Raw genomic sequence first — 24083 nt, forward strand, 5'->3', positions numbered from 1 at the left:
CTGCTGTAACACCCATCATCCTCTATATAACCTCCTACTGTAACACCCATCATCCTCCATATAGCCTACTGCTGTAACACCCATCATCCTCTATATAACCTTCTGCTGTAACACCCATCATCCCCTATATACCCTCCTGCTGTAACACCCATCATCCCCTATATAACCTCCTGCTGTAACACCCATCATCCCCTATATAACCTCCTGCTGTAACACCCATCATCCTCTATATACCCTCCTGCTGTAACACCCATCATCCTCTATATACCCTCCTGCTGTAACACCCATCATCCTCTATATAACCTCCTGCTGTAACACTCATCATCCCCTATATACCCTCCTGCTGTAACACCCATCATCCTCTATATACCATCCTGCTGTAACACCCATCATCCCCTATATAACTTCCTGCTGTAACACCCATCCTTCTCTATATAACCTCCTGCTGTAACACCCATCATCCCCTATATACCCTCCTGCTGTAACACCCATCATCCTCTATATACCCTCCTGCTGTAACACCCATCCTCCTCTATATAACCTCCTGCTGTAACACCTATCATCCTCTATATACCCTCCTGCTGTAACACCCATCATCCCCTATATTCCCTCCTGCTGTAACACCCATCATCCTCTATATACCCTCCTGCTGTAACACCCATCATCCTCTATATACCCTCTTGCTGTAACACCCATCCTCCTCTATATACCCTCCTGCTGTAACACCCATCATCCTCTATATACCCTCCTGCTGTAATACCCATCATGCACTATATAACCTCCTGCTGTAACACCCATCATCCTCTATATACCCTCCTGCTGTAACACCCATCATCCTCTATATACCCTCCTGCTGTAACACCCATCATCCTCTATATACCATCCTGCTGTAACACCCATCATCCCCTATATAACTTCCTGCTGTAACACCCATCCTCCTCTATATAACCTCCTGCTGTAACACCCATCATCCCCTATATACCCTCCTGCTGTAACACCCATCCTCCTCTATATAACCTCCTGCTGTAACACCTATCATCCTCTATATACCCTCCTGCTGTAACACCCATCATCCCCTATATTCCCTCCTGCTGTAACACCCATCATCCTCTATATACCCTCCTGCTGTAACACCCATCATGCACTATATACCCTCCTGCTGTAACACCCATCATCCTCTATATACCCTCCTGCTGTAACACCCATCATCCTCTATATACCCTCTTGCTGTAACACCCATCCTCCTCTATATACCCTCCTGCTGTAACACCCATCATCCTCTATATACCCTCCTGCTGTAACACCCATCATCCTCTATATACCCTCCTGCTGTAACACCCATCATCCTCTATATAACCTCCTGCTGTAACACCCATCATCCTCTATATACCCTCCTGCTGTAACACCCATCATCCTCTATATAACCTCCTGCTGTAACACCCATCATCCTCTATATACCATCCTGCTGTAACACCCATCATCCTCTATATACCCTCCTGCTGTAACACCCATCATCCTCTATATACCCTCCTGCTGTAACACCCATCATCCTCTATATAACCTCCTGCTGTAACACCCATCATGCACTATATAACCTCCTGCTGTAACACCCATCATCCTCTATATACCCTCCTGCTGTAACACCCATCATCCCCTATATAACCTCCTGCTGTAACACCCATCATCCTCTATATACCATCCTGCTGTAACACCCATCATCCTCTATATACCCTCCTGCTGTAACACCCATCATCCTCTATATACCCTCCTGCTGTAACACCCATCATCCTCTATATAACCTCCTGCTGTAACACCCATCATGCACTATTTAACACCATCTTTATAAGTTTTATTAGATTCTTTATTTAATATTTTTATATTATTAGATGACGCTCTGGTCTCCGCTGACATCACCAGCACGAGGACGCGGCTTTACCTCCGAGACGTTTGCCTGAACCGGTCTACGTTACATTTTATAGTTTATGCACTTTTGACATTTTCTTTTATTCTATCTGAATGGTGATGTCATCGTATTGCACTGAGGGCTGGTGGTGATGTCATCGTATTGCACTGAGGGCTGGTGGTGATGTCACCATGCTGCTTTGAGGGCTTGTGATGTCACCATGCTGCTTAGAGGGCTGGTGGTGATGTCACCATGCTGCTCAGAGGGCTGGTGGTGATGTCACCATGCTGCTCAGAGGGCTGGTGGTGATGTCACCATGCTGCTTAGAGGGCTGGTGGTGATGTCACCATGCTGCTCAGAGGGCTGGTGGTGATGTCACCATGCTGCTCAGAGGGCTGGTGGTGATGTCACCATGCTGCTCAGAGGGCTGGTGGTGATGTCACCGTGCTGCTTAGAGGGCTGGTGGAGATGTCACCATGCTGCTTTGAGGGCTTGTGATGTCACCATGCTGCTTAGAGGGCTGGTGGTGATGTCACCATGCTGCTCAGAGGGCTGGTGGTGATGTCACCGTGCTGCTCAGAGGTCTGGTGGTGATGTCACCGTGCTGCTCAGAGGTCTGGTGGTGATGTCACCGTGCTGCTCAGAGGGCTGGTGGTGATGTCACCATGCTGCTCAGAGGGCTGGTGGTCACCATGCTGCTCAGAGGGCTGGTGGTGATGTCACCATGCTGCTCAGAGGGCTGGTGGTGATGTCACCATGCTGCTCAGAGGGCTGGTGGTGATGTCACCATGCTGCTCAGAGGGCTGGTGGTGATGTCACCATGCTGCTCAGAGTGCTGGTGGTGATGTCACCATGCTGCTCAGAGTGCTGGTGGTGATGTCACCATGCTGCTCAGAGGGCTGGTGGTGATGTCACCATGCTGCTCAGAGGGCTGGTGGTGATGTCACCATGCTGCTCAGAGGGCTGGTGGAGATGTCACCGTGCTGCTTAGAGGGCTGGTGGAGATGTCACCGTGCTGCTCAGAGGTCTGGTGGTGATGTCACCGTGCTGCTCAGAGGTCTGGTGGTGATGTCACCGTGCTGCTCAGAGGGCTGGTGGTGATGTCATCGTATTGCACTGAGGTCTGATGATGGTGCCGTTCTCTGGAGGTGGCTCAGGCAGGGATTGCTCAGCTCTGCTCACCGTAAGGTGGATGGAAGTCTCTGAAGGTGAAGGAGGGGCAGACAGGAGAGAACAATAAACAGGGAGAAGGATGCAGAGACACCAAGAGAGTCCACCAGGAGCCCCGAGACCGCGCTGAAAACCACTTTACCAAGAACCTCTAGAGATGACAGAAGACTGTAGTGACTGGCCTGCAGGAGAGACAACCATGAGCAACCACAAAGCTGTACAAATGGGGTAACCCTACCTCTCATATGATAAACTGCGATATAATGGGGTAACCGTACGCATAATACGGTAAGCTGCGGTATACCGGGGTAACCCTACCTCTAGGCTGCGGTATACCGGGTAACCCTACCTCTAGGCTGCGGTATACCGGGGTAACCCTACCTCTAGGCTGCGGTATACCGGGGTAACCCTACCTCTAGGCTGCGGTATACCGGGGTAACCCTACCTCTAGGCTGCGGTATACCGGGGTAACCCTACCTCTAGGCTGCGGTTATACCGGGTAACCCTACCTGTAGGCTGCGGTTACCGGGGTAACCCTACCTCTAGGCTGCGGTATACCGGGGTAACCCTACCTCTAGGCTGCGGTATACCGGGGTAACCCTACCTCTAGGCTGCGGTATACCGGGGGTAACTACCTCTAGGCTGCGGTATACCGGGGTAACCCTACCTCTAGGCTGCGGTATACCGGGGTAACCCTACCTCTAGGCTGCGGTATACCGGGGTAACCCTACCTCTAGGCTGCGGTATACCGGGGTAACCCTACCTCTAGGCTGCGGTATACCGGGGTAACCCTACCTCTAGGCTGCGGTATACCGGGGTAACCCTACCTCTAGGCTGTGGTATACCGGGGTAACCCTACCTCTAGGCTGCGGTATACCGGGGTAACCCTACCTCTAGGCTGCGGTATACCGGGGTAACCCTACCTCTAGGCTGCGGTATACCGGGGTAACCCTACCTCTAGGCTGCGGTATACCGGGGTAACCCTACCTCTAGGCTGCGGTATACCGGGGTAACCCTACCTCTAGGCTGTGGTATACCGGGGTAACCCTACCTCTAGGCTGCGGTATACCGGGGTAACCCTACCTCTAGGCTGTGGTATACCGGGGTAACCCTACCTCTAGGCTGCGGTATACCGGGGTAACCCTACCGCTAACGTGTTGAGCCTCTCTCACACCTCCCGGTTCAGAGACGTTACCTGGACTCTCTTGTGACATTGACGAGTGCAGAGCATCATTAGGGTGAAGGTCGCTGTAGTGATCACACCGGCCAGGAAATTCTGCAGCACCAGAGTCAGGAGCAGAGACACTGAGGAGAAGAGGTCACATCATCTCTACCGGAAGACTCTGAATCACCGACGGCCAGCAGAACGTAACATCCACCGCGCAAGACGTGTCTGCGTTTACATGATTGTATTCAAATACATATATATAATAACTATTATACTAATCACACATACATGTGAACACAGGCGTGTGTACGAGCGCTAATAGTGATCACATACGTGTGAATACAGGCGTGTGAACGAGCTCTAATAGTGATCACATACATGTGAATACAGGCATGTGTACGAGCGCTAATAGTGATCACATACATGTGAATACAGGCGTGTGAACGAGCTCTAATAGTGATCACATACATGTGAATACAGGCGTGTGAACGAGCTCTAATAGTGATCACATACATGTGAATACAGGCGTGTGTACAAGCTCTAATAGTGATCACATACATGTGAATACAGGCGTGTGTACAAGCGCTAATAGTGATCACATACATGTGAATACAGGCGTGTGTACAAGCTCTAATAGTGATCACATACATGTGAACACAGACGTGTGAACGAGCTCTAATAGTGATCACATACATGTGAATACAGGCGTGTGTACAAGATCTAATAGTGATCACATACGTGTGAATACAGACGTGTGTACAAGCTCTAATAGTGATCACATACGTGTGAATACAGACGTGTGTACAAGCTCTAATAGTGATCACATACGTGTGAATACAGGCATGTGTACGAGCGCTAATAGTGATCACATACATGTGAACACAGGCATGTGTACAAGCTCTAATAGTGATCACATACGTGTGAATACAGGCGTGTGTACAAGCGCTAATAGTGATCACATACATGTGAATACAGGCGTGTGTACAAGCTCTAATAGTGATCACATACATGTGAACACAGACGTGTGAACGAGCTCTAATAGTGATCACATACATGTGAATACAGGCGTGTGTACAAGCTCTAATAGTGATCACATACGTGTGAATACAGGCATGTGTACGAGCGCTAATAGTGATCACAAACATGTGAACACAGGCATGTGTACAAGCTCTAATAGTGATCACATACGTGTGAATACAGGCGTGTGTACGAGCGCTAATAGTGATCACATACATGTGAACACAGGCATGTGTACAAGCTCTAATAGTGATCACATACATGTGAATACAGACGTGTGTACGAGCTCTAATAGTGATCACATACGTGTGAATACAGGCGTGTGTACAAGCTCTAATAGTGATCACATACATGTGAATACAGGCGTGTGTACAAGCTCTAATAGTGATCACATACATGTGAATACAGGCGTGTGTACAAGCTCTAATAGTGATCACATACATGTGAATACAGGCGTGTGTACAAGCTCTAATAGTGATCATATACATGTGAACACAGACGTGTGAACGAGCTCTAATAGTGATCACATACATGTGAATACAGGCATGTGAACAAGCTCTAATAGTGATCACATACATGTGAATACAGGCATGTGAACAAGCTCTAATAGTGATCACATACGTGTGAACACAGGCGTGTGTACAAGCTCTAATAGTGATCACATACGTGTGAATACAGGCGTGTGTACAAGCGCTAATAGTGATCACATACGTGTGAACACAGGCGTGTGTACAAGCTCTAATAGTGATCACATACATGTGAATACAGGCGTGTGAACAAGCGCTAATAGTGATCACATACGTGTGAACACAGGCGTGTGTACAAGCTCTAATAGTGATCACATACGTGTGAATACAGGCGCGTGTACAAGCGCTAATAGTGATCACATACATGTGAATACAGGCGTGTGTACAAGCTCTAATAGTGATCACATACATGTGAATACAGGCGTGTGAACAAGCTCTAATAGTGATTACATACATGTGAATACAGGCGTGTGAACAAGCGCTAATAGTGATCACATACATGTGAATACAGACGTGTGTACAAGCTCTAATAGTGATCACATACATGTGAATACAGACGTGTGTACAAGCTCTAATAGTGATCACATACATGTGAATATAGGCGTGTGTACGAGCTCTAATAGTGATCACATACGTGTGAATACAGGCGTGTGTACAAGCTCTAATAGTGATCACATACATGTGAATACAGGCGTGTGTACAAGCTCTAATAGTGATCACATACATGTGAATACAGGCGTGTGTACAAGCTCTAATAGTGATCACATACATGTGAATACAGGCGTGTGTACAAGCTCTAATAGTGATCACATACATGTGAATACAGACGTGTGTACAAGCTCTAATAGTGATCACATACGTGTGAATACAGGCGTGTGTACAAGCGCTAATAGTGATCACATACATGTGAATACAGGCGTGTGTACAAGCTCTAATAGTGATCACATATATGTGAATACAGGCGTGTGTACAAGCTCTAATAGTGATCACATACATGTGAATACAGGCGTGTGTACAAGCTCTAATAGTGATCACATACATGTGAATACAGACGTGTGTACAAGCTCTAATAGTGATCACATACGTGTGAATACAGGCGTGTGAACGAGCTCTAATAGTGATCACATACATGTGAATACAGGCGTGTGTACAAGCTCTAATAGTGATCACATACATGTGAATACAGGCGTGTGTACAAGCTCTAATAGTGATCACAGGCGTGTGAACACAGGCGTGTGTACAAGCTCTAATAGTGATCACATACATGTGAATACAGGCGTGTGAACAAGCGCTAATAGTGATCACATACATGTGAATACAGGAGTGTGTACAAGCTCTAATAGTGATCACATACGTGTGAACACAGGCGTGTGTACAAGCTCTAATAGTGATCACATACATGTGAATACAGGCGTGTGTACAAGCTCTAATAGTGATCACATACATGTGAATACAGGCGTGTGTACAAGCTCTAATAGTGATCACATACATGTGAATACAGACGTGTGTACAAGCTCTAATAGTGATCACATACGTGTGAATACAGGCGTGTGAACGAGCTCTAATAGTGATCACATACATGTGAATACAGGCGTGTGTACAAGCTCTAATAGTGATCACATACATGTGAATACAGGCGTGTGTACAAGCTCTAATAGTGATCACAGGCGTGTGAACACAGGCGTGTGTACAAGCTCTAATAGTGATCACATACATGTGAATACAGGCGTGTGAACAAGCGCTAATAGTGATCACATACATGTGAATACAGGAGTGTGTACAAGCTCTAATAGTGATCACATACGTGTGAACACAGGCGTGTGTACAAGCTCTAATAGTGATCACATACATGTGAATACAGGCGTGTGTACAAGCTCTAATAGTGATCACAGGCGTGTGTACGAGCTCTAATAGTGATTACATACATGTGAATACAGGCGTGTGTACAAGCTCTAATAGTGATCACATACATGTGAATACAGGCGTGTGTACAAGCTCTAATAGTGATCACATACATGTGAATACAGGCGTGTACAAGCTCTAATAGTAATCACATACATGTGAATACAGGCGTGTGAACAAGCTCTAATAGTGATCACATACATGTGAACACAGGCATGTGTACAAGCTCTAATAGTGATCACATACGTGTGAATACAGGCGTGTGTACAAGCTCTAATAGTGATCACATACATGTGAATACAGACGTGTGTACAAGCTCTAATAGTGATTACATACATGTGAATACAGACGTGTGTACAAGCTCTAATAGTGATCACATACGTGTGAATACAGGCGTGTGTACAAGCTCTAATAGTGATCACATATGTGTGAATACAGACGTGTGTACAAGCTCTAATAGTGATCACATACATGTGAATACAGACGTGTGTACAAGCTCTAATAGTGATTACATACATGTGAATACAGACGTGTGTACAAGCTCTAATAGTGATCACATACATGTGAATACAGACGTGTGTACAAGCTCTAATAGTGATCACATACGTGTGAATACAGGCGTGTGTACAAGCTCTAATAGTGATCACATACGTGTGAATACAGACGTGTGTACAAGCTCTAATAGTGATCACATACATGTGAATACAGACGTGTGTACAAGCTCTAATAGTGATTATATACATGTGAATACAGACGTGTGTACAAGCTCTAATAGTGATCACATACATGTGAATACAGGCGTGTGTACAAGCTCTAATAGTGATCACATACATGTGAATACAGGCGTGTGTACAAGCTCTAATAGTGATCACAGGCGTGTGAACACAGGCGTGTGTACAAGCTCTAATAGTGATCACATACATGTGAATACAGGAGTGTGTACAAGCTCTAATAGTGATCACATACGTGTGAATACAGGCGTGTGTACAAGCTCTAATAGTGATCACATACATGTGAATACAGACGTGTGTACAAGCTCTAATAGTGATCACATACGTGTGAATACAGGCGTGTGTACAAGCTCTAATAGTGATCACATACGTGTGAATACAGGCGTGTGTACAAGCTCTAATAGTGATCACATACGTGTGAATACAGGCGTGTGTACAAGCTCTAATAGTGATCACATACATGTGAATACAGGCGTGTGTACAAGCTCTAATAGTGATCACATACGTGTGAATACAGGCGTGTGTACAAGCTCTAATAGTGATCACATACATGTGAATACAGGCGTGTGTACAAGCTCTAATAGTGATCACATACATGTGAATACAGGCGTGTGTACAAGCGCTAATAGTGATCACATACATGCACTGATGAGCAGAAGGGTGACATTGTTTAGAACCTTTCACTTTCCGGCTCTGTATCTCACCATCCACTACAGTTCAGAACGTGAGACTCCCATCATCCTATGGACAATCCTCTTGGCTATCTCATACATACATTGGACCTGGCATCTGATTAGTTCTGCAGGTTCTTCTCATGTATCGGCATTGTTCCTGTTCGGCTCCTGGTGGTGGAACAATCTTTTTCTTCTTGTAGACTACAGATTACAACCTGTCCTCACCTTCCCTAATAGCTCAGTGCGTTATTAGGTTGATTGATAGGAAATGAAGTCCGTCCATCCATTCCAAAGTCAAGAGGTGGACGTCCAGGCAAAATATCAGTCAACAAGTTGGTTCTGGTGCGACAAACACGGCAGTGGAGGCGGCTCGTATACTTCGTAATAGTGACATCACAGATGTCCATGCAATGCGAATTAAACAAGTCTGGAATGGTGGCCCAAAAAAAGGTGAAGAAGCCTCGACTTCAATATCGTCATAAGAAGCGTCGGCTACAGTTTGCAAAAAAGTATAAACAGTGGACTGTAGAAGATTGGAAATGGGTGATCTGGAGCGATGAGACAAAAGTCAATAGACTTGTTCCAGCAGGACAATGACCCAAAGCATACGTCAAGATTGGAGAAGAAATGGTTCAATGACAATGAAGCAGAGGAGCTGGATCGGCTCCTACAGATCCCAGACCTCAACACAATCCAACACTTGTGGGTAGAGTTGAAGAAAAAGTTGTATTCGTACCCAAGTGAGTCGACCAGTATGACCAACATTGGGAACCTGTAGAAGATACCTTTGAACAGACTTGAGACATGCTTGAATCTGATCGAGAGCATACCCAGAAGTAACATGAGAAGATTCTGCAGAACTTATCATCTGCTAAATAGCTGCAAGTCCAATGTATGTGTGAGATAGCCGGGAGGATTGTCTATAGGATGATGGGAGTCTCATGTGTGAAGCCGTAGCGGATTCTGAGATACGGAGCCTGAAAGTCACACGTTCTAAACATTGTTACCCTTTTGCTCGTCAGTGTGTGGACAAGCTCTAATAGTATATAGTATATATATAGTTACATAGTTAATACAGTTGAAAAAAAGACTTAAGTCCATCAAGATAAACCAAGGGATAGGTGGGGAAGCGAATTTTAGAAAAGACCCAGATTTCTACACATTTTCATAAGCATTAATGTAATTTACTTTTAAGAATTCATCTTAGCCTTTCATAAACTGTCCACTGTTCCTGCTGTGACCACGTCCTGAGTGAAGAAGCTTTAATGCTTCTGGATACTGAACTTTTTCTTCTCCAGTCAGAGGCCCATTTATATACTTGTACAGGTTAATCATGTCCCCCCCTTAGATGTCTCTTCTCGAGACTAAATACAATTAATTCTTTTAGTTTGCCCTCAAACCTCAGACCCTCCAGGCCCCTTATCAGTTTAGTCGCTCTCCTCTGTACTCTCTCCAGCTCCAGGGCCTCCTTTCTATGGACTGGTGCCCAGAACTGGACTGCGTATTCCAGATGAGGCCGCACCAGCGCTTTGTGGTAATATCACATCCCTGCCCCGCGAGTCCACGCCTCGTATAATGCATGACAATATCCTGGTGGCCTTAGAAGCAGCTGATTGACATTGTACTGTTATTTAATCTACAGTCCACAAGGACCCCCAAATCCTTCTCTATAAGTGACCCTCCCAGTGTCACATCCCCTAGGACATATGAAGCACAGAGGTTATTACTGCCAAGATGCAGAACTTTACATTTATCCACATTGAACCTCATTTGCCAAGTTGATGCCCAATCACTCAGTGTCCACGTCAGCCTGTAGTGTATGGACATCTTCCATAGACTGTACAGTACTACACAGCTTAGTGTCATCTGCAAAAATAGATATGGTACTACTACTCCCATCCTCAATATCATTAACCCCTTCCCGACCGCAATCTGTATATATACGTGATAGCTGCACATACCCCGTGCAGCTACCACATATATAAACATTCTGGCAGCTCTTTAATCCAAGCGCTGCAATCTGATCGCGGCAGTGAAAAAATGCCGGTTTCAGGCTCTGATCTGCGCTCTGCAAATCAGAGCCTGAAAGCAGATAGTGTTCCTCATGCCCCCCCCCCCCCCCCCGATTGCGGCATCCATGGGGTTAACAGAGGGAGGGAGCTCCCTCTCTCCACCATCGGGGCTGCAGCGCTGTGATTGCAGCACCCGATGGTTGCCATGGCAAAGGTGTCCAGTGCTGCCACCTACAGGCAATCTGGAAGTATTATACTTTGGAATGCAAGAGCATTGCAAAGTATAGTACAACTATCAGCCCCACTGGATCTTCAAGATCCAAGAGGGAACTGATAAAAAAAGTGAAAATAATAAAAGTAAAAATAAATAAATAAAAATGTAAATTAAAAAAAGAAATTGCCTTTTCCTATAAAAAATGAAAAAATAAAATAAAAATACACATATTAGGTGTCACCGCGTCCGTAACGACCGTCTCTATAAATATATCACATGATAGACCCGTCCGACAAACACCATAAAAAAAAAAAAAACAGTGCCAAAAAAGCTATTTCTGTCACCTTACATCACAAAAAGTGCAACAGCAAGCGATCAAAAAGGCTTATGACCCCCAGAATAGTACCAATCAAACCGTCACCTCGTCCCGCAAAAAATGATACCCTATTTAAGACAATCGCCCAAAAAATAAAAAAGCTATGGCTCTCAGACTATAGAGACACTAAAACATCATTTTTTTGGGTTCAGGAATGCTATTATTGTGTAAAACTTAAATAAATAAGAAAAAGTATGCATATTAGGTATTTTCACGTCCGTAACGATCTTCCCTATAAAACTATCACATGACCCAACTCCTCAGATGAACGCTGTAAAAATAAATAAATGAAAACTGTTCCAAAACAGCCAATTTTTGGGTGACCTTGCCCCATAAAGTGTAATAATGAATGATCAAAAAATCCTAAGTACCCAAAAATGGTACCAATAAAAACCTCAACACTTTCTGCAAAAAACGAGCCCCTGCACAAGACGATCGACAGAAAAATAAAAAACATATGGCGTTCAGAAAACCAATCCAGCACAATCTGCCTTCCAAAAACCCTATAGCATTCCTTTCCTTCTGCGCCCTGCCGTGTGCCCGTACAGCAGTTTACGACCACATATGGGGTGTTTATGTAAACCGCGGAATCAGGGTAATAAATATTGAGTTTTGTTTGGCTGTTAACTCTCAATGTGTTAAAGAAAAAAAATTATAAAATGGAAAATCTGTCAAAAAAGTGAAATTTTGAAATTTCATCTCCATTTTCCTTTAATTCTTGTGTAACACCTAAAGGGTTAACAAAGTTTGTAAAATCAGTTTTGAGTAACTTGAGGGGTGTAGTTTCTACAATGGGGTAATTTATGGGGGTTTCCACTATGTAAGCCCCACAAAGTGACTTCAGACCTGAACTGGTCCTTAAAAAGTGGGTTTTGGAAATTTTCTTAAAAATTGTAAGAATTGCTTCTAAACTTCTAAGCCTCTAATGTCCTAAACAAATAAAATGACATTTCCAAAATGATGCCAACATAAAGTAGACATACGGGGAATGTTAAGTAATAAATATTTTATTAGGTATGACTTTCTGTTTTAGAAGCAGAGAAATTGAAATTTGGAAAATTGTGAATTTTTTAAAATTTTGGGTAAATTTGGGATTTTTTCATAAATAAAGGTGAAATATATTGACTCAAATATATGACTATCATGAAGTACTATGTGTCACGAGAAAACAATCTCAGAATGGCGTGGATAAGTAAAAGTGTTCCAAAGCTATTACCACATAAAATGACGCATATCAGATTTGTAAATTTTGACCTGGACACTGGGGCATCAATGACCCTTGGTCATGAAAGGGTTAAGAAATAAAGAGGGCCCAGCACTGAACCTTGGGGTCACCACTTATAACCGGGGACCATTCTGAATAGGAATCATTGACCACAACTCTCTGGACACGGTCCTTCAGACAGTTTTTAATCCAATTACAAACTATACAGTTGCAAGAAAAAGTATGTGAACCCTTTGGAATGATCTGGATTTCTGCACAAATTGGTCATAAAATGTGATCTGATCTTCATCTAAGTCACAACAATAGACAATCACCGTCTGCTTAACCTAATAACACACAAAGAGTTAAATGTTACCATGTTTTTATTGAACACACCATGTAAACATTCCCAGCGCAGGTGGAAAAAGTATGTGAACCCCTAGACTAATGACATCTCCAAGAGCTAATTGGAGTGAGGTGTCGGCCAACTGGAGTCCCATCAATGAGATGAGATTGGAGGTGTTGGTTACAGCTGCTCTGCCCTATAAAACACACACCAGTTCTGAGTTTGCTTTTCACAAGAAGCATTGCCTGATGTGAATGAAGCCTCGCACAAAAGAGCTCTCAGAAGACCTACGATTAAGAATTGTTGACTTGCATAAAGCTGGAAAGGGTTATAAAAGTATCTCCAAAAGCCTTGCTGTTCATCAGTCCACGGTAAGACAAATTGTCTATAAATGGAGAAAGTTCAGCACTGCTGCTACTCTCCCTAGGAGCGGCCGTCCTGTAAAGATGACTGCGAGAGCACAGCGCAGACTGCTCAATGAGGTGAAGAAGAATCCTAGAGTGTCAGCTAAAGACTTACAGAAGTCTCTGGCATATGCTGACATCCCTGATAGCGAATCTACGATACGTAAAACACTAAACAAGAATGGATTTCATGGGAGGACACCACAGAGGAAGCCACTGCTGTCCAAAAAAACATTGCTGCACGTTTACAGTTTGCACAAGAGCACCTGGATGTTCCACAGCAGTACTGGCAAAATATTCTGTGGACAGATGACACCAAAGCTGAGTTGTTTGGAAGAAACACACAACACTATGTGTGGAGAAAAAGAGGCACCGCACACCAACCTCAAAACCTCATCCCAACTGTAAAGTATGGTGGAGGGGGCATCATGGTTTGGGGCTGCTTTGCTGCGTCAGGGCCTGGACGGATTGCTATCATCGAAGGAAAAATGAATTCCCAAGTTTATCAGGACATTTTGCAGGAGAACTTAAGGTCATCTGTCCCCCAGCTGACGCTCAACGGAAGATGGGTGCTGCAACAGGACAACGACCCAAAGCATAGAAGTAAATCAACAACAGAATGGCTTAAACAGAAGAAAATCCACCTTCTGGAGCGGCCCAGTCAGAGTCCTGACCTCAACCCGATGGAGATGCTGTGGCAGGACCTTAAGAAAGCGATTCACACCAGACATCCCAAGAATATTGCTGAACTGAAACAGTTCTGTAGAGGAATGGTGAAGAATTACTCCTGACCGTTGTGCACGTCTGATCTGCAGCTACAGGGAACGTTTGGTGGAAGTTATTGCTGCCAAAGGAGGTTCCACCAGTTATTAAATCCAGGGGTTCACATACTTTTTCCACCTGCACTGTTAATGTTTACATTGCGTGTACAATATAAACATGGTAACGTTTAACTCTTTGTGTGTTATTAGTTTAAGCAGACTGTGATGGTCTATTGTTGTGACTTAGATGAAGATCAGATCACATTTTATGACCAATTTGTGCAGAAATCCAGATCATTCCGAAGGGTTCACATACTTTTTCTTGCAACTGTACTTTCCAAGCCTAAAGACCTTACTTTACCTATTAAGCGTCTATGAGGGACAGGATCAAAAGCCTCTGCAAATTCCATAAACACTACATCCACAGCCGCCCCTCTGTCCAGGCTACTACTCACCTCACTATATCCACAGCCGCCCCTCTGTCCAGGCTTCTACTCACCTCACTACATCCACAGCCGCCCCTCTGTCCAGGCTACTACTAACCTCACTACATCCACAGCCGCCCCTCTGTCCAGGCTTCTACTCACCTCACTACATCCACAGCCGCTCCTCTGTCCAGCTACTACTCACCTCACTACATCCACCCCTCTGTCCAGGCTACTACTCACCTCACTACATCCACAGCCGCCCCTCTGTCCAGGCTTCTACTCACCTCACTACATCCACAGCCGCTCCTCTGTCCAGGCTACTACTCACCTCACTACATCCACAGCCGCCCCTCTGTCCAGACTACTACTCACCTCACTACATCCACAGCCGCCCCTCTGTCCAGGCTACTACTTAACTCACTACATCCACAGCCGCCCCTCTGTCCAAGCTTCTACTCACCTCACTACATCCACAGCCGCCCCTCTGTCCAGGCTACTACTCACCTTACTACATCCACAGCCACCCCTCTGTCCAAGCTTCTACTCACCTCACTACATCCACAGCCGCCCCTCTGTCCAGGCTTCTACTCACCTCACTACATCCACAGCCGCCCCTCTGTCCAAGCTTCTACTCACCTCACTACATCCACAGCCGCCCCCTCTGTCCAGGCTTCTACTCACCTCACTACATCCACAGCCGCCCCCTCTGTCCAGGCTTCTACTCACCTCACTACATCCACAGCCGCCCCCTCTGTCCAGGCTTCTACTCACCTCACTACATCCACAGCCGCCCCTCTGTCCAAGCTTCTACTCACCTCACTACATCCACAGCCGCCCCTCTGTCCAGGCTTCTACTCACCTCACTACATCCACAGCCGCCCCTCTGTCCAGGCTTCTACTCACCTCACTACATCCACAGCCGCCCCCTCTGTCCAGGCTACTACTTACCTCACTACATCCACAGCAGCCCTCTGTCCAGGCTTCTACTCACCTCACTACATCCACAGCCGCCCCCTCTGTCCAGGCTTCTACTCACCTCACTACATCCACAGCCGCCCCCTCTGTCCAGGCTTCTACTCACCTCACTACATCCACAGCCGCCCCTCTGTCCAGGCTTCTACTCACCTCACTACATCCACAGCCGCCCCTCTGTCCAGGCTTCTACTCACCTCACTACATCCACAGCCGCCCCTCTGTCCAGGCTTCTACTCACCTCACTACATCCACAGCCGCCCCCTCTGTCCAGGCTACTACTTACCTCACTACATCCACAGCAGCCCTCTGTCCAGGCTACTACTCACCTCACTACATCCACAGCCGCCCCTCTGTCCAGGCTTCTACTCACCTCACTACATCCACAGCCACCCCTCTGTCCAGGCTTCTACTCACCTCACTACATCCACAGCCACCCCTCTGCCCAGGCTTCTACTCACCTCACTACATCCACAGCCGCCCCTCTGTCCAGGCTTTTACTCACCTCACTACATCCACAGCCGCCCCTCTGTCCAGTCTACTACTCGCCTCACTACATCCACAGCCGCCCCTCTGTCCAGTCTACTACTCGCCTCACTACATCCACAGCCGCCCCTCTGTCCAGGCTACTACTCACCTCACTACATCCACAGCCGCCCCTCTGTCCAGGCTACTACTCACCTCACTACATCCACAGCCGCCCCTCTGTCCAGGCTACTACTCACCTCACTACATCCACAGCCGCCCCTCTGTCCAGACTACTACTCATCTCACTATATCCACAGTCGCCCCTCTGTCTAGGCTACTACTCACCTCACTACATCCACAGCCGCCCCTCTGTCCAGGCTACTACTCACCTCACTACATCCACAGCCGCCCCTCTGTCCAGGCTTCTACTAAACTCACTACATCCACAGGCGCCCCTCTGTCCAGGCTACTACTCACCTCACTACATCCACAGCCGCCCCTCTGTCCAGGCTACTACTCACCTCACTACATCCACAGCCGCCCCCTCTGTCCAGACTACTACTCATCTCACTATATCCACAGTCGCCCCTCTGTCTAGGCTACTACTCACCTCACTACATCCACAGCCGCCCCTCTGTCCAGGCTACTACTCACCTCACTACATCCACAGCCGCCCCTCTGTCCAGGCTACTACTCACCTCACTACATCCACAGCCGCCCCTCTGTCCAGGCTACCACTCACCTCACTACATCCACAGCCGCCCCTCTGTCCAGGCTTCTACTCACCTCACTACATCCACAGCCGCCCCTCTGTCCAGGCTACTACTCACCTCACTACATCCACAGCCGCCCCTCTGTCCAGGCTTCTACTAACCTCACTATATCCACAGGCGCCCCTCTGTCCAGGCTACTACTCACCTCACTACATCCACAGCCGCCCCTCTGTCCTGGCTACCACTCACCTCACTACATCCACAGCCGCCCCTCTGTCCAGGCTACTACTCACCTCACTACATCCACAGCCGCCCCTCTGTCCAGGCTACTACTCACCCACTACATCCAAAGCCGCCCCTCTGTCCAGGCTACTACTCACCCACTACAGCCACAGCCGCCCCTCTGTCCAGGCTACCACTCACCTCACTACATCCACAGCCGCCCCTCTGTCCAGGCTACTACTCACCTCACTACATCCACAGCCGCCCCTCTGTCCAGGCTACTACTCACCCACTACATCCACAGCCGCCCCTCTGTCCAGGCTACTACTCACCTCACTACATCCACAGCCACCCCTCTATCCAGGCTACTACTCACCTCACTACATCCACAGCCACCCCTCTGTCCAGGCTACTACTCACTTCACTATATCCACAGCCGCCCCTCTGTCCAGGCTTCTACTCACCTCACTACATCCACAGCCGCCCCTCTGTCCAGGCTTATACTCACCTCACTACATCCACAGCCACCCCTCTGTCCAGGCTTCTACTCACCTCACTACATCCACAGCCGCTCCTCTGTCCAGGCTACTACTCACCTCACTACATCCACAGCCGCCCCTCTGTCCAAGCTACTACTCACCTCACTATATCCACAGCCGCCCCTCTGTCTAGGCTACTACTCACCTCACAACATCCACAGCCGCCCCTCTGTCCAGGCTACTACTCACCTCACTACATCCACAGCCGCCCCTCTGTCCAGGCTACCACTCACCTCACTACATCCACAGCCGCCCCTCTGTCCAAGCTACTACTCACTTCACTACATCCACAGCTGCCCCTCTGTCCAGGCTACTACTCACCCACTACATCCACAGCCGCCCCTCTGTCCAGGCTACTACTCACCTCACTACATCCACAGCCACCCCTCTGTCCAGGCTACTACTCACCTCACTACATCCACAGCCGCCCCTCTGTCCAGGCTACTACTCACTTCACTACATCCACAGCCGCCCCTCTGTCCAGGCTTCTACTCACCTCACTACATCCACAGCCGCTCCTCTGTCCAGGCTACTACTCACCTCACTACATCCACAGCCACCCCTCTGTCCAGGCTTCTACTCACCTCACTACATCCACAGCCGCTCCTCTGTCCAGGCTACTACTTACCCCACTACATCCACAGCTGCCTCTCTGTCCAGACTTCTACTCACCTCACTACATCCACAGCTGACCCTCTGTCCAGGCTACTCCTCACCTCACTACATCCACAGCCACCCCTCTGCCCAGGCTACTACTCACCTCATTACATCCACAGCCGCCCCTCTGTCCAGACTACTACTCACCTCACTACATCCACAGCCGCCCCTCTGTCCAGGCTACTACTCACCTCACTACATCCACAGCCGCCCCTCTGTCCAGGCTTCTACTCACCTCACTACATCCACAGCCACCCCTCTGCCCTGGCTTCTACTCACCTCCTTGGTAAACCCATGTTGGTTATCACTTATGATATTATTTATAGTCACATACTCCTGTATATAGTCCCTTAAGAGTCCTTCAAACATTTTTTCCCACAACAGAAGTTAAGCTAACTGGTCTATAATTACCTGTAAAGGATATAGAGCCCCTTTTGAATATGGGCACCACATTTGCCTTGCACCAATCACATGGCACTGCACCAGTACCTAGAGAATGTTTAAAAATGACAAACAGGGGCACAGCAATGACTGAACTGAGTTATTTAAGAACTCTTGGGTGTACTCCATCTGGACCTGCAGCTTTCTTCACATTTACCTTATTTAACTTTGCTTGGACCATATCTACAGTTTGCCAGGTGAGTATATTACTGTATGTACTAACAGCTCTGGCACCACTGCCACCAGATACTCAGCACTGGCACCACCGCCATCTTCTCCTCCGCCCTGGCACCACTACCACGAGATACTCAGCCCTGGCACCACCGTCACCAGATGCTCAGCACTAGCACCACCACCATGATCTCCTCAGCCTTGGCACCACTACCATGAGCTCCTCAGCCCTGGCACCACCACCATTAGCTCTTCAGCCCTGGCACCACTGCCACAAGATCCTCAGCCCTGGCACCATTACGAGCTCCTCAGCCCTGGCAACACTGCCACAAGTTACTCAGCCCTGGCACCACCACAAGTTACTCAGCCCTGGCACCACCACAAGTTACTCAGCCCTGGCACCACCATCAGCTACTTTCTCTTCTTTTGTATATACAGAGCTAAAAAGCCTGGATACAGGTGTGCGATCACTATTAGAGCCTGTTCACATTACTGGATGTGTGAATGATCTCATGCACTACTTTCCAGACCAAACACGTCCATGAAAGTCTATAGGTCGGTGAAAACGACTTTCAGCACGCGGACAGCAGCCATGTTTTGTCTGTTTTTCATGAACTGATGTCCGGAGAAACACTGTTTTCCGCGGTCAGAGAACAGATATGGATGTGTGGATGAGGCCTTGCAGGATATGCTTTTTCTGACTGTCATGTGATGCCTTTTTTTCGGTTGCACATTTATCTGACCCCTCACCTTTCACAAAGCCTGCTTCTCTACCCAAGGAAGTGAGGAGGATAGTCTGCAGCACCAGACAGGAGAGCCGGAAAAGGAAGAGCGTCCTGAGCAGCGAGTGAACCGACCTGGGGGAAGAGAAAGTGAAATATGGACTGCGGATACAGCGAGACAAGACAGTCTGCTCCACCCGCACAGACTCCGCACCGGCTGCATGGAGCAGGCAACCGCCCTGGGAGGTGCCGCCCCGTCACTGCCCCGGGCTCCAACTACAGTCTACGAAATCTACCCCAGAAGCCGAACGACATTGAGAACCCCCGGCTTTACTGATCCTGTATTATTATACTCCGGCCTGATCCGGAGCCTGTATTATTATACTCCGGCCTGATCCGGAGCCTGTATTATTATACTCCGGCCTGATCCGGAGCCTGTGTTATTATACTCCGGCCTGATCCGGAGCCTGTATTATTATACTCCGGCCTGATCCGGAGCCTGTGTTATTATACTCCGGCCTGATCCGGAGCCTGTGTTATTATACTCCGGCCTGATCCGGAGCCTGTATTATTATACTCCGGCCTGATCCGGAGCCTGTATTATTATACTCCGGCCAGATCCGGAGCCTGTATTATTATACTCCGGCCTGATCCGGAGCCTGTATTATTATACTCCGGCCTGATCCGGAGCCTGTATTATTATACTCCGGCCAGATCCGGAGCCTGTATTATTATACTCCGGCCTGATCCGGAGCCTGTATTATTATACTCTGGCCTGATCCGGAGCCTGTATTATTATACTCCGGCCTGATCCGGAGCCTGTGTTATTATACTCCGGCCTGATCCGGAGCCTGTATTATTATACTCCGGCCTGATCCGGAGCCTGTGTTATTATACTCCGGCCTGATCCGGAGCCTGTGTTATTATACTCCGGCCTGATCCGGAGCCTGTATTATTATACTCCGGCCTGATCCGGAGCCTGTATTATTATACTCCGGCCTGATCCGGAGCCTGTATTATTATACTCCGACCTGATCCGGAACCTGTATTATTATACTCCGGCCTGATCCGGAGCCTGTATTATTATACTCCGGCCTGATCCGGAGCCTGTATTATTATACTCCGACCTGATCCGAAGCCTGCATTATTATACTCCGGCCTGATCCTGAGCCTGCATTATTATACTCCGGCCTGATCCGGAGCCTGTATTATTATACTCCGGCCTGATCCGGAGCCTGCATTATTATGCTCAGACCTGATCCGGAGCCTGTATTATTATACTGCAGTCTCATCCGGAGCCTGTATTATTATACTCCGACCTGATCCGGAGCCTGTATTATTATACGCAGACCTGATCCGGAGCCTGTATTATTATACTCCGACCTGATCCGGAGCCTGTATTATTATACTCCGACCTGATCCGGAGCCTGTATTATTATACTCCAGTCTCATCCGGAGCCTGTATTATTATACTCCGGCCTGATCCGGAGCCTCTATTATTATACTCTGACCTGATCCGGAGCCTCTATTATTATACTCTGACCTGATCCGGAGCCTGTATTATTATACTCCGACCTGATCCGGAGCCTGTATTATTATGCTCAGACCTGATCCGGAGCCTGTATTATTATACTCCAGTCTCATCCGGAGCCTGTATTATTATACTCCGGCCTGATCCGGAGCCTCTATTATTATACTCTGACCTGATCCGGAGCCTCTATTATTATACTCTGACCTGATCCGGAGCCTGTATTATTATACTCCAGTCTCATCCGGAGCCTGTATTATTATACTCCGACCTGATCCAGAGCCTGTATTATTATACTCCGACCTGATCCGGAGCCTGTATTATTATACTCCGACCTGATCCGGAGCCTGTATTATTATACGCAGACCTGATCCGGAGCCTGTATTATTATACTCCGACCTGATCCGGAGCCTGTATTATTATACGCAGACCTGATCCGGAGCCTGTATTATTATACTCCGGCCTGATCTGGAGCCTGTGTTATTATACTCCAGTCTCATCCGGAGCCTGTATTATTATACTCTGACCTGATCCGGAGCCTGTATTATTATACTCCAGTCTCATCCGGAGCCTGTATTATTATACTCCGACCTGATCCAGAGCCTGTATTATTATACTCCGACCTGATCCGGAGCCTGTATTATTATACGCAGACCTGATCCGGAGCCTGTATTATACTCCGGCCTGATCCGGAGCCTGCATTATTATACTCCGGCCTGATCTGGAGCCTGTGTTATTATACTCCAGTCTCATCCGGAGCCTGTATTATTATACTCTGACCTGATCCGGAGCCTGTATTATTATACTCCAGTCTCATCCGGAGCCTGTATTATTATACTCCGACCTGATCCAGAGCCTGTATTATTATACTCCGACCTGATCCGGAGCCTGTATTATTATACTCCGACCTGATCCGGAGCCTGTATTATTATGCTCCAGAGCCTGTATTATTATACTCCGGCCTGATCTGGAGCCTGTGTTATTATACTCCGGCCTAATCCGAAGCCTCTATTATTATACTCCGGCCTAATCCGAAGCCTGTATTATTATACTCTGGCCTGATCTGGAGCCTGTATTATTATACTCCGGCCTGATCCGGAGCCTGTATTATTATGCTCCAGAGCCTGTATTATTATACTCCGGCCTGATCCGGAGCCTGTGTTATTATACTCCAGTCTCATCCGGAGCCTGTGTTATTATTCTCCAGAGCCTGTATTATTATACTCCGACCTGATCCGGAGCCTGTATTATTATACTCCGGCCTGATCCGGAGCCTGTATTATTATGCTCCGGAGCCTGTATTATTATACTCCGGCCAGATCCGGAGCCTGTATTATTATACTCCAGTCTGATCCAGATCATGTATTATTATACTCCGACCTGATCCGGAGCCTGTATTATTATACTCCGACCTGATCCGGAGCCTGTATTATTATACTCCGGCCTGATCCGGAGCCTGTATTATTATGCTCCAGAGCCTGTATTATTATACTCCGGCCTGATCCGGAGCCTGTGTTATTATACTCCAGTCTCATCCGGAACCTGTGTTATTATTCTCCAGAGCCTGTATTATTATACTCCGACCTGATCCGGAGCCTGTATTATTATACTCCGGCCTGATCCGGAGCCTGTATTATTATGCTCCAGAGCCTGTATTATTATACTCCGGCCAGATCCGGAGCCTGTATTATTATACTCCGGCCTGATGCAGATCATTTATTATGCTCTAGTCACATCCAGAGCTTTATTTGTGCAGCCTGGAGGTGTGAATGTAGAATAGCTGCACTCACAATGGGGCAGACGCGTAATAGACGGCGTCCGCTGAGACCGGGCAGATTTACCCCCGTGGCTCATGCATTCCGATGGATTTGGGCGTTCTTTGTCTGTCCAGTATTTTGCTCCAGAAAACCGGAGCCATGAGAGTTTTACGAGGCGTCTATTTTGAGACGTGTCTAGCCACTTACCTGCCCTTCCTCAGGAGCGCTCCTCCAACCGCAGATCCAGCAATGGAGAACCCCAAGGACACCATTCCGCTCCAGATCCCCAACTCCGCCGGGGACACGCCCTGATCCAGCAGCAGCAGTGGGACCATACTGAGCGATCCCTGCTCACCTGTAAGAGGATGGAGGCATCATACCCATGCAGATACCTGCTGCCCCTGCGGTGGTATTTCTGGGGGTTAGGAATCTGCTGGGATCACATTTACAAATCAATACTAGTTACTCCTCAGGCCGATGTTAAAAGCTGAGAACTTTGCCAATATCGTCCAGTCAGGAACACATCGGAGCCCCTCATGCACCAGGTCACGGTGTCTCAGCGCGCATGGGGTCCTACCACTCCACTGCCCTTATTGACCATAAGAGCTGACACTCATGCTGCAGCTAGTCTGTCCAGTTGACTTGCGTACAGAGAAAGCAGCAGAGGGCAGCTCTGAACCTTAGTGAACAGAGGGAGGCGCGGGCTGTCTATACACGACCAGGCGCGGGCTGTCTATACACGACCAGGCGCGGGCTGTCTATACACGACCAGGCGCGGGCTGTCTATACACGACCAGGCGCGGGCTGTCTATACACGACCAGGCGCGGGCTGTCTATACACGACCAGGCGCGGGCTGTCTATACACGACCAGGCGCGGGCTGTCTATACACGACCGGGCGCGGGCTGTCTATACACGACCGGGCGCGGGCTGTCTATACACGACCGGGCGCCGGCTGTCTATACACGACCGGGCGCCGGCTGTCTATACACGACCAGGCGCGGGCTGTCTATACACGACCAGGCGCGGGCTGTCTATACACGACCAGGCGCGGGCT

General features: G+C 47.7%; 1 protein-coding gene across 2 annotated transcripts; it reads right to left on the reverse strand.

Annotated features, from left to right (window-relative positions):
* Positions 1–2738: 2738 nt before the first annotated feature.
* On the reverse strand, positions 2739–23377 carry MFSD3 (major facilitator superfamily domain containing 3). Of its 2 annotated transcripts, none has more exons than XR_006387275.1 (4): positions 23235–23377; positions 19771–19877; positions 4269–4466; positions 2739–3255 (listed from the first exon to the last, which is right to left on the reverse strand). XR_006387275.1 is itself a non-coding variant. In XM_044274123.1 (4 exons), exons 1-4 carry the CDS (start codon positions 23360–23362, stop codon positions 3082–3084), a joined length of 519 nt encoding a protein of 172 aa, XP_044130058.1. In that variant the 5' UTR covers positions 23363–23377; the 3' UTR covers positions 2742–3081. The 2 variants fall into 2 exon arrangements, 1 of the variants encoding a protein (XP_044130058.1); XM_044274123.1 differs by having other exon boundaries at positions 2742–3255; positions 4269–4378.
* Positions 23378–24083: the final 706 nt, after the last annotated feature.

The sequence above is a fragment of the Bufo gargarizans genome, unplaced genomic scaffold (genome assembly GCF_014858855.1).
Source record: "Bufo gargarizans isolate SCDJY-AF-19 unplaced genomic scaffold, ASM1485885v1 original_scaffold_1488_pilon, whole genome shotgun sequence".
In the NCBI taxonomy this organism is placed as follows: Eukaryota; Metazoa; Chordata; class Amphibia; order Anura; family Bufonidae; genus Bufo; species Bufo gargarizans.

What these genes read in the sequence shown, in the direction of transcription:
- MFSD3 (XM_044274123.1), bottom strand. Translation starts at nt 23,362, where the DNA reads ATGGTCCCACTGCTGCTGCTGGATCAGGGCGTGTCCCCGGCGGAGTTG. An exon ending in AGAAGCAGGCTTTGTGAAAG is followed by an intron (nt 4,379 to 19,770) that starts GTGAGGGGTCAG and finishes TCTTCTCCTCAG; the next exon opens with TGTCTCTGCTCCTGACTCTG. An exon ending in AATGTCACAAGAGAGTCCAG is followed by an intron (nt 3,256 to 4,268) that starts GTAACGTCTCTG and finishes TCTCTCCTGCAG; the next exon opens with GCCAGTCACTACAGTCTTCT.